This window comes from Thalassophryne amazonica, chromosome 12, assembly GCF_902500255.1.
Source record: "Thalassophryne amazonica chromosome 12, fThaAma1.1, whole genome shotgun sequence".
In the NCBI taxonomy this organism is placed as follows: domain Eukaryota; kingdom Metazoa; phylum Chordata; class Actinopteri; order Batrachoidiformes; family Batrachoididae; genus Thalassophryne; species Thalassophryne amazonica.
In genome coordinates, this window is record NC_047114.1 from 84012229 (window position 1) to 84025539 (window position 13311).

General features: G+C 37.9%; 1 protein-coding gene across 1 annotated transcript in view; it reads right to left on the bottom strand.

Moving 5' to 3' along the window:
• Positions 1-433: 433 nt before the first annotated feature.
• ap1m1 (adaptor related protein complex 1 subunit mu 1) overlaps positions 434-13311 on the bottom strand; it is a 47578-nt gene continuing 34700 nt past the window's right edge. The window contains exons 8-12 of the mRNA XM_034183040.1: positions 12844-12915; positions 12425-12583; positions 11566-11691; positions 1639-1714; positions 434-1209 (exon numbers count right to left, since the gene is read on the bottom strand). Of these exons, the coding sequence (XP_034038931.1) occupies positions 1187-1209; positions 1639-1714; positions 11566-11691; positions 12425-12583; positions 12844-12915 (456 nt within the window). The 3' untranslated portion in view covers positions 434-1186. The remainder of the gene's footprint in view (positions 1210-1638; positions 1715-11565; positions 11692-12424; positions 12584-12843; positions 12916-13311) is intronic.

Consider the following 13311-nt stretch of genomic DNA (forward strand, 5'->3'; position numbering starts at 1 on the left):
TTCAGTACCTGCTTCAAGTGAGTCACAGGAACCAACACAGTTGCCTTACAAGACAAACATGAGGAATGACCTCATGCAGGGCCACTGCTGCTTGGCTTGGCATGAACAATAGCTAGTCTGTGCTGGGCCATCCGTCCATTTCTAGAATGTCGGCGACTGTTGACCACAGCTTGAGTCACATCCTTCCCAAAGCTGCTGCATGTTTACGGAGAACAGGCGCTCAGTTGCCTATGATATCACAGGCTCTAACTATTTAGAGTCACACTGTGGAAAAAACCATCCAGGGTTAGCAACAACTGCAGGCCTGATACTGACCCCCCACCCCCCTTTGGAACAGGTGCTTGCACGACACTGGCAGCGCGTTATGATGACGACACGGGTCTGAGCGAGTGGTGTGACATCACCTCTTAAATGATGCAAGCAGACGATGGAACAGTTTTCTCTAAATAGACATTTAATGATTTTAACTGCCGCCTTTACAGACGGAAACAGGTGCTGCGGTGGAGAGAAAAAAACAAACAAAAATAATTTAAAAAAAGACATTTTCCAATGCTGTTATGGATAATTATGCTGTTTAAACAGATTTCATTTTGTTGCAAAGACAAACGTCCAAAGATTCCAAATGACACTTTTTCAACTTTTTCTAAATGGCTTCACATGTAGGTGATCATACAAACAGAGGAGGTATCGATTACAGCTAGACAGACAATAACACTTGATTTACGTTCTTTAACATAGAACTATATATACAAATAATCAACAAATAGGAAATGTAGCAGAACAGAGCAGCTTCGTGTAAAAAAAAAAAAACAAAACAACAAAAACCAGACTGTGTGGAAAAACTAACAAAAGCTTAAAAAAATAATCATTTGACCCATAATGGAAGATTTGTAGCACATTTCTGTACGTACATCTCTGCTGTGTCAGCTGGATGTAAACTTAACTCCATTTGGCCTCTCTCACTTTGAAGTCACACTGAAGGCCCGATCTCACACTTGCATTGATCAGAAATGAATATAAACACTTAACAAATACTAAAAAAAAAAAACTAAAACAAAACAACCAAAACATGTAGATACTGACAGCCGCTGGGTGCCATGACCGACACCTGCTATTGAAAACTCATTAGAGACTTGACTCCGCCCCCCTCTGATTTCCACCTGCCTACTACTGGTCGATGCCCCGCCTACTGGGTCCGGAGCTGGTAATCTGAGGAGGAAATGAACAAGACTTAATCAAATGGATGAAGAAGAGACAGAATCAGAGAAAAATTGACTGGAGGCAGCTAATGTTTTCCTGACAGAATGAATGAAACACAAAGGAAATGAGCTGAGGATGTTTGGCAATTAGTGGTAACATTAGCAAAAAAAAAAAAGAAAAAAAAAAAAGAAAAAAAACCAACATGTGCAACCTTTGTAATCACAGTGCAAAGATCAGGGAAGCTCGAGAAAAAGTTGACTTTCTCACATTTCACAGGACGTTGCCACATTGCGTTATGTTCACTGTGCATCCCATTTTCAAAGAAATGCATCAGTTCAACTTTAGTTCTCACCACATTGCACTGCATTGCTCAACTGTTGCCCAATCCCTGCCCATCAGGGCACTCACTCTGCACAACTCTCAGCGAACTTGACATACCTCCATTCTGGGTGATGTAGCGCACCCATGGCAGGGCCTGGTATCCACTCTTCTCGATGATCTTCAGGTAGCGCACCTGCCAAGGTAAACAAAGACGGATGACAGGCGTTAATGTGAGCAAAAAAATTACATACAAGAGGATGTTTAAAAAAAACAAAACAAATGAAACCTAGATCTTGGTTCTCTTTTGTCTGTGTGTTTCTCTGCATAACGTAGTGTTCAGAATAATAGTAATAGTAATAGTAATGTGACTAAAAAGATTAATCCAGGTTTTGAGTATATTTCTTATTGTTACATGGGAAACAAGGTACCAGTACATTCAGTAGATTCTCACAAATCCAACAAGACAAAGCATTCATGATATGCACACTCTTAAGGCTATGAAGTTGGGCTATTAGTAAAAAAAAAAAAAAAAAAAAAAAAAGTAGAAAAGGGGGTGTTCACAATAATAGTAGCATCTGCTGTTGACGCTACAAACTCAAAACTATTATGTTCAAACTGCTTTTTTTTAGCAATCCTGTGAATCACTAAACTAGTATTTAGTTGTATAACCACAGTTTTTCATGATTTCTTCACATCTGCGAGGCATTAATTTTGTTGGTTTGGAACCAAGCTTTTGCTCATTTACTAGTGTGTTTGGGGTCATTGTCTTGTTGAAACACCCATTTCAAGGGCATGTCCTCTTCAGCATAAAGCAACATGACCTCTTCAAGTATTATGACATATCCAAACTCATCCATGATACCTGGTATGCGATATATAGGCCCAACACCATAGTAGGAGAAACATGCCTATATCATGATGCTTGCACCACCATGCTTCACTGTCTTGACTGTGAACTGTGGCTTGAATTCAGAGTTTGGGGGTCGTCTCACAAACTGTCTGTGGCCCTTGCACCCAAAAAGAACAATTTTACTCTCATCAGTCCACAAAATATTCCTCCATTTCTCTTTAGGCCAGTTGATGTGTTCTTTGTCAAATTGTAATCTCTTCTGCACGTCTTGTATTTAACAGAGGGCCTTTGCGGGGGATTCTTGCAAATAAATTAGCTTCACACAGGCGTCTTCTAACTGTCACAGCACTTACAGGTAACTCCAGACTGTCTTTGATCATCCTGGAGCTGATCAATGGGTGAGCCTTTGCCATTCTGGTTATTCTTCCATCCATTTTGATGGTTGTTTTCCATTTTCTTCCATGCATCTGTTTTTTTTTTTTTTGGCCATTTTAAAGCATTAGAGATCATTGTAGATGAACAGCCTATAATTTTTGCACCTGCGTATAAGTTTTCCCCTCTCCAATCAACTTTTTAATCAAACTACGCTGTTCTTCTGAACAATGTCTTGAACGTCCCATTTTCTTCAGGCTTTCAAAGAGAAAAGCATGTTCAACAGGTGCTGCTTCATCCTTAAATAGGGGACACCTGATTCACACCTGTTTGTTCCACAAAACTGATGAACTCACTGACTGAATGCCACACTACTATTATTGTGAACACCCCCTTTTCTACTTTTTTTTTTTTTTACTAATAGCCCAATTTCATAGCCTTAAGAGTGTGCATATCATGAATACTTGGTCTTGTTGGATTTGTGAGAATCTACTGAATCTACTGGTACCTTGTTTCCCATGTAACAGTAAGAAATATACTCAAAACCTGGATTATTTTTTTTAGTCACATAGCACTACCATTATTCTGAACACTACTGTATCATGAAATTATACCGTCTATGCAGCCATACTATTTGCTTACATGTATTATATATAAATGACGATGATAATAATAAAGCTTTTGTTACAAAGCACCTGAAATAAGAAACTGGTCAGCCCCTGGAAATGTAAGTGACAAATACACTGAATATGTCAGAAAATAACTTTCCTTCATGCACATTCTTACATCTACACCACTGTGTAAGGTTTCACTGAAATCTACAAAGCCGTGTAGGAAAAGCTGTACTGTATGAGGGCAATATCATCCAGTAAGATGCATCCATTAACGACAAAAGTTCAGTTATTTCCCCTTAAAGAGATCGCACCAGAATTATTTTACTTCCTGCATATCTGCATATTGTGTGCTACCAATATATGACGACTCACTGAAATCCAACAAATGGCTTCAGAGGGGTTGTGCTTATAAGATTCATAGATAGATGGATGGAAAGGGTCAAATGGTTTTGTTTTCACAGGATATATTATATAGACTGCTTTAATTTAGGGAACATGCGCTGGTTTCACTGCTTCCGCCACCCTACAGAACCATCCAGGATCCTGACTGGCAGCCACCCGGGCAGATCACCGGTCCATCCCCACCTCCTAAAAGTAGTCATCTATCTATCAAAATCACATGATGCAAGGACTCTGATCAACTTGAAATTTTTACATGTTCAGTCAGCAATGATAAATGTTGATGCTGCAGTGTAGAAGGTAAGTATAACCTGCATCACGTGGACAGTAAAACACACAAACCATTACCAAGTTTATGCAGCTGTTCATTACAGGTGACGGGAGCTCGAAGCTGGTAGTTGTAAGTCGTAGTAAGAGTAGTAATGCTGATGAGGAAATGGTAGTATGACTCACACTGAGAAGAAGGAAGCGGCTACAGCACAGCTTTCAAGGGACACAGAAAGATCATTTACATAACAGAATTTTCCGAAGTCAGAAAAAAGTCGCATATCAGCATAAAAAAATACAACTTTCACAAGCCATTAAGCAATATTTTTACCAGATTAGTGTTACCACACAGCTGAATTTTGAGAACACTAAAAATTCACAGTAATGCTGACCATGTTGAGCATTTATTCTTATACTCAGGTTGGAGAATTTAGTCAGCCGATTACAAAATTAAATCTCAACTCACCTTCTCAACATATGTACTGACCTGTTCATCTATTTGAATGATTAATCCAATCGCAGCATCACTCAACTTACGTATCTTATTCAATGCCTCTCCATATAAACTAGATGAAAAGTGGTCAGACAGCACAGCGATGCCATGTCCACATTTCATAAAGGAAAAAATGCTACACAGGAGGTTTCAAAGTTTGTGGACAATGTTTATTCAATTGTCTGCAGCAAAACATTTGCAGTGCATGATAAAATCAGAGCTTTATTTTACAAGTCTTTATAATGTGTACACATGAATTCATTTACTGTAACAGACCAGGTAACAACATACCTCAAAAGTCAGAAAAGGAACGGATGTATAAGAACAAGTGTCAAGAAGCTGACTACACAAAACAAATATCTTTGGTTCATACACAGAAACACTGGGGGTGTTTTTATTTGCATTTTTCATACTGCCCCAACCTTTTCTGGTTTGGGGTTATAGTAACATGGGGCCTGAAAAGGATACTGCAGAAAATGGTTACATATATGTTACAGTCTCATTCTTTAGTGTGCTTCTGTATTATCAAGACCTTTGCTTTATATTTTCAAACATGTGGATCTGTGCTCTCTCAGACAGCATGGATGAGAACGCAGCCATGTTTTCATTGATACACCCACTGTTGTGGAGTGATAAAGCCATGCCCCGGCTCTGTAACATCGATTCCCAGCTGAAATGGGACAGACGGCAGGAATTTGTGGGTCGACTGGTGGCGAGCCTCTGGTAAGGCCTCGGCACGGGCCGCCTTGTTATTACCTTCTACTACGCAGTGGGGTCAGAGCGAGAGAGCGCCGTGGCCACCAGACACATGACAAACACATAGACACGGGATCACCGAGTCTGCCGGCGCAGCACTTCTTCCCGAACGCAGCGACCAAACATGCAGTCGGCCTGACCGTGGGTACGCAGTCAGCAAAACAGCATCAAACGCCATCGTCCACAAAATATCATTATGGCTTGTAAGATGAGAAGGGAAGAGCTGGATGTTTATTGTAGCCTGTTGGTAAGGGCAGACTACATGTGAGGTCTGGGTTTATCAGACTTTTAAGTAAAAAAAAAAACAAAAAAAAAAAAAACAAGCATTTGCAGATTTCTTTGGGTCCCCTCACTTCATGACCGAAAGAGAGAACTGAAAATTCAAGTGCAGCTTGTCCCGTATTGCCACACAGCCTGAGTTTGAGGTTACTCCATTTCTAGTTAACTTTATAAGGTGTAGTTACGTGCATCATACACACTTCACATGTGTGCACCCCTACACTTAGTGGTGCAGCTAAGAAGAACTTTCTCATACTTTGATATTTGCATGCATCTAATTAAACGGCTCAGCCTCTTCTCATACGTAAAGAGTGGTGTTACTGGCAGCATTAGTGTCTGACACCCAGTCTACTGCTGGCCTGTAATAAAGACAAGTCCAAAAGCATGGCACACATTTCTGATGGCAATAAAGGTCACTTGATGTGATGGATGCGATAGACCAATTGACTGCAACACTTAGTAAGAATGCTAACCGTTACACCAACTTGGCAACTAATTATCACCTTTGTTTTTACTTCTATTTTTCATGATCTAAGATTTCTTTTGTACATACAAGAGACTTTACTGAAATCGATGTTCATGAGCACTTCACCTTTGCAAAGATAATCTGTTCACCTGGCTGGTACAGTATTTCTAGAGCCAGATTAAACAGCATGATTACTGCATATATGTGTCTTGGTCTGGTCACAATAAAATATCACTCTAAAATGTGTTATTTTATCACACAACTCAATGCCTCAGATGTCAGGGGGACATTTGCGTGAAATAAACCTTTTGTGTACACAGAGGTCTTAGGTGTTTCACTTCAGCTCATGAAAAATGGGCTGAAAATGAAAGCGTTGTATTTATATTGTGGATGAGTAATCTGCTGCAAACGTTGCACTTCAGGCCAATAACTGTCAATATTTATTTGCATGTACCACAGCCAGTGGAAAATCAGTCCACTGCATCTTTTACAATCTCAAATTAGGCAAATATACTTTATATGTTTAGAAATGATTTAAAACAAAATACATCCCTGTAATCTAACAAAACATAGCTTAATTATTTTTTGGCAAGATCATTAAAAGTCAAAACGACTCTGGATCGACATCTGTAGAAAGCACTGAGGTCTATAACACAGGATAAGTCTTTACACTCCATGGATACACAGAGAGACTCCACACCTGCCTTTGTCAATAGACTGTGACATTCTGCACTTGCTCTTATTTTGCATCTGTTCATTGAAGTATTGGCAAAGATGCAAAGGGTAGGAAGGAAAAACAGATTATTTCTTTCAGCTGCCAAATTACCCTGGAAAATGGCAAATATTCTCATACTGCCAAAACCGCCCCAATTAGAAGTATCATATATTTCAATTACCTCTGGGTTTGAGCTTTGTGTTTCCGAGTGGGCTGCATAATGTCCGTACAACTTAATAATGTTTTATTGACTATCATAGGAAATGTGGAGAACATGGAAAATATGACCTCTGAGCTTTTCTAATGAAAGTCAGACTGAAATTTGGCATTAAAAGTTAAGAATTAAATAACAGTGTGTTTGCTGGATGGATTTATGTGCCCACCACTGAATCAAATACAAGGTGATCAAAGAGCTTACTGTTTAAAAAGAAGGTTAACATTTGATTTGGATGTTTATTTACAATTTTAAGTCATGCTGACTGCATGCACCAGGACAAGTTTTCTGTAACTGTGGAAAGAAAGACAGGATGCCAGTTGTTTCTTTAACAGAAGGAATCTACCGCATTCTCACAGCAAATTAGTATCTGCAGTTAATTATTCTACGTTTCAGACAATTTCAGGTGGTGCAGGTGGGTGGCTGTATCTACAGATGTATAGGCTGAAACAAATGCTCTATATCGATGAAACTGAAGTAAATTAAAACTTAAAAATAATTTTAAAAAATTGCAGTGAGTATGCAGGACTGGAGGGATGACTGAAAGAGGATATATGCAAAAGATCAAAAGCCCAAAGTACCCAAAGGGGCATCTGGGGGGCATCCCCCATGAAATTTTTGAAATTGTCTGTGCTCTCTTTAGATTCTGGTTCACTCTAACAGTCAAAACCTGCCTAGTTTCACATCATAAAGTGAGAAATTATACCACAAGTGATGAATATGAAACAATGTTAGACTGATATTATCACATAGCATCAATGGACACAACAAAATCTAAATATGCAATAACATCATATGAAGATAAAGTGCTACAATCAGAAACATAATATATATTATTCTGAAGGGGGCTAGTCTGCATAATGAGTACTTTTACTTTTTGTTAGTTTTACTTAAATAGAATTTTAAATGCAGGACTTTTACTCTGTTACTGCTACACTCCTGTCCAGCTAGTGGCAGTAATACACCAACTGGTTGCACCATAATTTAAATTTCAAGAAGACAATGCTAACGTCATGCTAACTTAGCCATGTTATCAAGCTAAATTCCGGCCTAGTTTACCTGTTTCCTGTCATATATTGACAGAGGTGGGTAGAGCTGAAACAACTAATCGAGTTAATCGATTAAAATCGATTATTAAAAAAGTTAACTAATTTAGTCATCGATTAGTTGCTAAATAACTTTGTTTTACCGCAAATGTTTTGTTTTTTCCATATAATAAACCGAGCTTTGCTTTGAATCTTGAACCAATGATGGAGTGCTTCGAGCTGCTGCTTCGTTGGTTTCATTTGTTTTATTTCGCTTTATCTTAATTTTTCCCCACTAAAACCCTAAAGAGCATATGTCTGTGAGGAATATTTACCTTTTTTATGTTAAACTGACCTGTTATGGTCTTCTGAAACAGTTGATAGATGTATTTTATACTAACGCAGATGCTAACGCATTAGCATGTCTACGGCGTTTTCAATGTTAAAGTTAGTATTAAGCTGCTGGCATTTCAGCATGTTTGTGCATTTGTTTTCTGTATAATAATTAATGGTTCAGCATTTGTTGTCGTAAAAGAGTCAAATGTATTACAAATTATAGTATTTTTAAATCTATTTTTATTTATATATTAATAATAATAGCAACAATAACAGTAATAATAACTAATAATGCTACAATACAGTTTTATAGAAAGAGACATGAGTCACATGTGTCATTGTGAAATGACCACAGTTTACAAGTTATACAGAGAATGTTGCACATATAATGAGTCAGGCTACAGTTTTTGATTTAGGTTTTATGGTTAACAGGTTATGCTAATTGCAGCAACAAAAATACCTCTTTTTTTCACCATATATTTTATAACATTTATATGTTTCAATGTTGTTTCATGGCAACTCAGCAATTTGATAAAGCAATGTCATTTGAAATAATTATTTGAAAATGGTTTCCCTGGCACATTTAAAAAAAAATTCCCCGCTAATCCGATTAATCCTGTCGAAACCCCATCAGATTCATCGATGATCCAAATAATCGTTTGTTGCAGCCCCAGAGGTGGGATGAAATCACTGTCAAGTCATTCTCAAGTCATCAATCTGCAAGTCCCAAGTCAAGTTTCAAGTCCGCTTGCAAACAATTGGTGGTCATTATGACTTGAGACTTGCTGATTCATGACTTGAGAGTGACTTGATGGTGACTTTGTCCCACCTCTGTATATTGATTATGATAAAAAAAAAAATATGGGACTAGTGACTACCTACAGTGGATACTGTAATATTTGTTAGTACTGCTTAAAACAATATTCTCACAACCGTTTGAAGTGCTGATGTTGAATGCAGCCGCTACAAGATTAGCTTAGCCGATATGACACAATTACCGAGGGTTGTAAGCATGCTCAATATTACATGAAGGAACACAAATGCCCTGATATCACATCAGGGAGAATTTTATTCCACACACAGATATCAAATACTACAGACCCAACAACACTTTCCATCAAACTGGCTGAATTTCCTGTCAGGTCGTCCATCGCTCAGTCAAACAAATCAACAAAAATGGCTGCTGCCATATCCAAATAAACAAATGGTTCACAAATAATGTGAAATTCTGCTGTATTTTGAACATTTTCCAGGTGAAAAACAACTTGTAAACCAAGGTTCAGCTTCTATTTTCAGTAAGATCATTGCAGTTCAGATGAACAATGGATGAATCTTAGGTACACAGTATGCAGTCAAGCTTCTTTCAGGTTGAAACAGACAAGCCTCTCTCACCATTAGTATTAATCAGTACTGAAGCCTATTCCTTTACTGAAGATATTTAAATTTTAACACACCTGGTGTCAAGTGACTTGAACAGGATATGCGTTGGTGCAGTGTGGTTACTGTCCTATGCCTCCTCAAGAAAATGATGGATGATAATAAAACAACATTTTCAGAAACATCAAATTAACTGCAGAAACACATTTTTGTACTTTAACGTGTAGCAAACTAATACCACTGACTTGTAAAACACAGCGAGTGAATAAACAGATACATGAGTCCATCCCTGCAGTTTGTTACCACAATCATTCAAAAACACTAAATAATATCATCTGACAGCTTATAACTAAATTAAAACGGTACAAAATGAGGATAAAGTGATAAGACTATGGTTAAATTTGGTGCACTAGATCAACACAAAAACTGTTTGGCTTGTGTATAATACCATAGGCCTGTCTGCCATCTGCTGGACATTTCTGGGATTTTGACAAGGAATAATTGTATAATCACCAGCATGATGGAGCAGGTATGGTTCAAGTTGTATGTAGATTGAATTGAGCTTATTTGTCGGGTACCCCACTCTGGTGGCCACCAAGACCATTGCTGCTTGATTTTCAACTTCTAATTGAAAAAGCTACTTCCAGGATATGAAAATTTAAGAGAATTTTGCCTCTGTCTCTGATGAAGACACTGTTCCTTGCTTTAAGCTGTGTTTTGTCAAGATGGCATGCATCAAGACTTTGGGAAAACATTATTTTGTGCTAATGATGTGCATTTATCTTACACATATAATCACTGCCCCACTGTGATTACAAAGTCTGTGTTGCCTGCACAGTTTGTAGTCAGCACAAGTCCATTCATTCAAAAATAAAAAACATTATGGACATGCAGAATGGTCTTTATGGACATCAAAATCAAGGCCTACCTGAAACCAAGAATGTCTAGGTCTATTCCTGTGATTAACACTAAGCAGTGGACCAAATTCTATGTTGACGAGATACGTTCAGGATTTCTCAACAGCAGAAATTTTCTCTCCCACATAAAAGTAGTTTTAGTAATCCATGTTTTTAACCCAGTCTACACTTACTACAGCTGCCAGTGCTGCACTACTGCCCCTTGTGGCCAACAACAACTGTCTGCTGTGGAAACTGTGCTTCCATAAATTCTCAATTATAGTCTACAAGTGTGTGCACTGGACTTTGTTGAAACAGCAGCTGTAAATAAGTGGCAGCAACTGTTTGAATCTGTTCCCAGATGGTACCATTTGCCATATGGAAATGATCATTTGAGATTTCATAAACCAATTTTGCCCACTTTCCAGTTAAGGCTTCATTTTTTATTAAAAGTCAAACTTGACCATGTGGATCAAGTTTCAATATTTTTAAAGACAACATACATTGTTGTGCGTACATTTAACAAATTGCTTGCCATCTTAGAGCAGAAATGTACTTGCTTTTGGCCCATCGATTGTGCATATACCTAGAAATTAATGCTACGTTTCACCAAGATGCAATGTACACATGAAATGGATGATAAACAGCAAGAAAAATGACACAGATTTGAAGAGAAGTTGTGTGATCACATTCACAATTACCCATGTGTATGATGTGTTATTGCTGTTGCAGAACAGCAAATATACTTGTCAGAACAGCTTGCAAGAGATCAACCAAATTTTAGAAGTCAACACAAATCCAGAAGTTCTACACAGACTGAGCACCCTGGTGTGCCCACTGGTGGAATCCTCCAGTGACATGAACAGTACACAGGCAATTTGTGTACAATTACTTTCACAAAGCAGCCGGTTGTCTACATGAACCATGGTATTACCTGCAAATACTGTCACATGTGTGGGTGTGTGTGCGTGTGTGTAAGTTGTACCTGGATTCCAGAGGTGGTGAAGTATGGAATTTCAAACTTGACACTGATTGGTGGTTTACCCTCTTTGTCCTCGGCTTCAACACTGGGCAGACCAAAGTGGGCCCGCATCAAATACTCCTTTCCCCCCTGGAATGAGTCAGCATGAAATTATTATAAAAGTCTTAAACTTCTAAAGGCACAACATTTTAAATTTTAAATCAATAGCTGCCTCTTTATTTTTTAACCACATTAAGTTCCATTTTAATTGTATTCAAAGAGTACTAGTCAGGTTTCTGTATTTCTGTTAGGATATTTTTGGGTGACCAGCAAACCTGCACATTTTTGTTACAGATATACAATTTTAAAATATGTACAATTCCATTTTCCCTCGTGTCAGCATGTCAGCCAACTCAAAATAAGCATAACTTTTGGGTGTTTCTGTTTGTAGATGGTGTTGTAACTTGTAGCTAAATAAATATTTTAAGTGTCAAGAAGTGAGATGGTAGTCACATGCATAAGTAGACCTCTGGCTTTTTTTTAAAACATAAAATAATAGATATATCTTCACCTTCTAGCATGTAATTGGAGTATTTTTTAAAGGCACCTCTGTGCTGTGTACAACAGCTTACAGGTAACCAGAAAATTTGCCAGCATTCACAAACACACAAATCATTAAAACTGGAACATCATATTCATTCCATCGCTTGTTAAAATCCTAAATGTATGCATTATGCATGGACCTTACTATAATAAAAGCAATTATAATAAAAAGCATATGGAGAAAATGACAACCAAGAAAGTGTTACTTAAAAAAAAAAAAAAACAGTCAGTTGTAATAACTTTTTATGATTGTCATGAGTCATTTATGATTTAAGCTCACAGGGAAGGACTTGATTGACCACACGATCTCACTGTTTTCTGGCACCCATTTCACGCTGCCCACTGTCGTCTTGAATTTAGGTGAGTCGGCGTCTGTTGGCACAGGAATGTGGATCTCCACGTTGTTGGCTGTGGAACGCCTTTTGAATTGACTCTTCGCCTGAGACAAGAAACAAGCACTTCAAGTTTAACATGATGACTTGCTTAAAACAGACATGAAGCCAAACCTTAATGACCGTTTCAGTCTCCTCTACTGTTAGCTGAAGTGAAACACACCACAAGAGATAAGAAGGTCCCTGGAAATCATTACAGTGCATCTTTATTTGTGTTAACAAACCCATTCTGAATTTTATTATTCTTTTTACAATGAATATCCTTCCAAGCATGAAAACAACACAACAACTTGAAGACGAAACCAACCTTGATCATGTACTCAATCCGACTGTGGGAGTGTTTCTCAATAACAGACTCAATCCAGATCAGGGGCTTCACCTGACAAACACATATATCTATAATTAACTACAAGAAAATTCAGTTTGAAACAGTTTTTATCACGTTCAACAACATGCCAGTTTAAATAACAAAACACAGTCACCACCTAGTGGACAGCAGCCATTACTATAAAATAAAATGCACCCACACTGCTCCAATTCTGACAGCCATGTTTGAATTAATAAAATAGGACTAGAGATTATTTGGGAGGAAATACACACACTGTGGAATTATTGTTCAAACAGAACAATTAACAACTCTATACAGTCAGAAATACTTCAAAATGGATATCAAGGGAACATCAGCTATGGCTCTGGTGTGTGTGTTCAAGATTAATGTTTTTGTTAAATTCTGATGAGAATATTATTATATGCAAATCAAGTTGTCAATACCAAA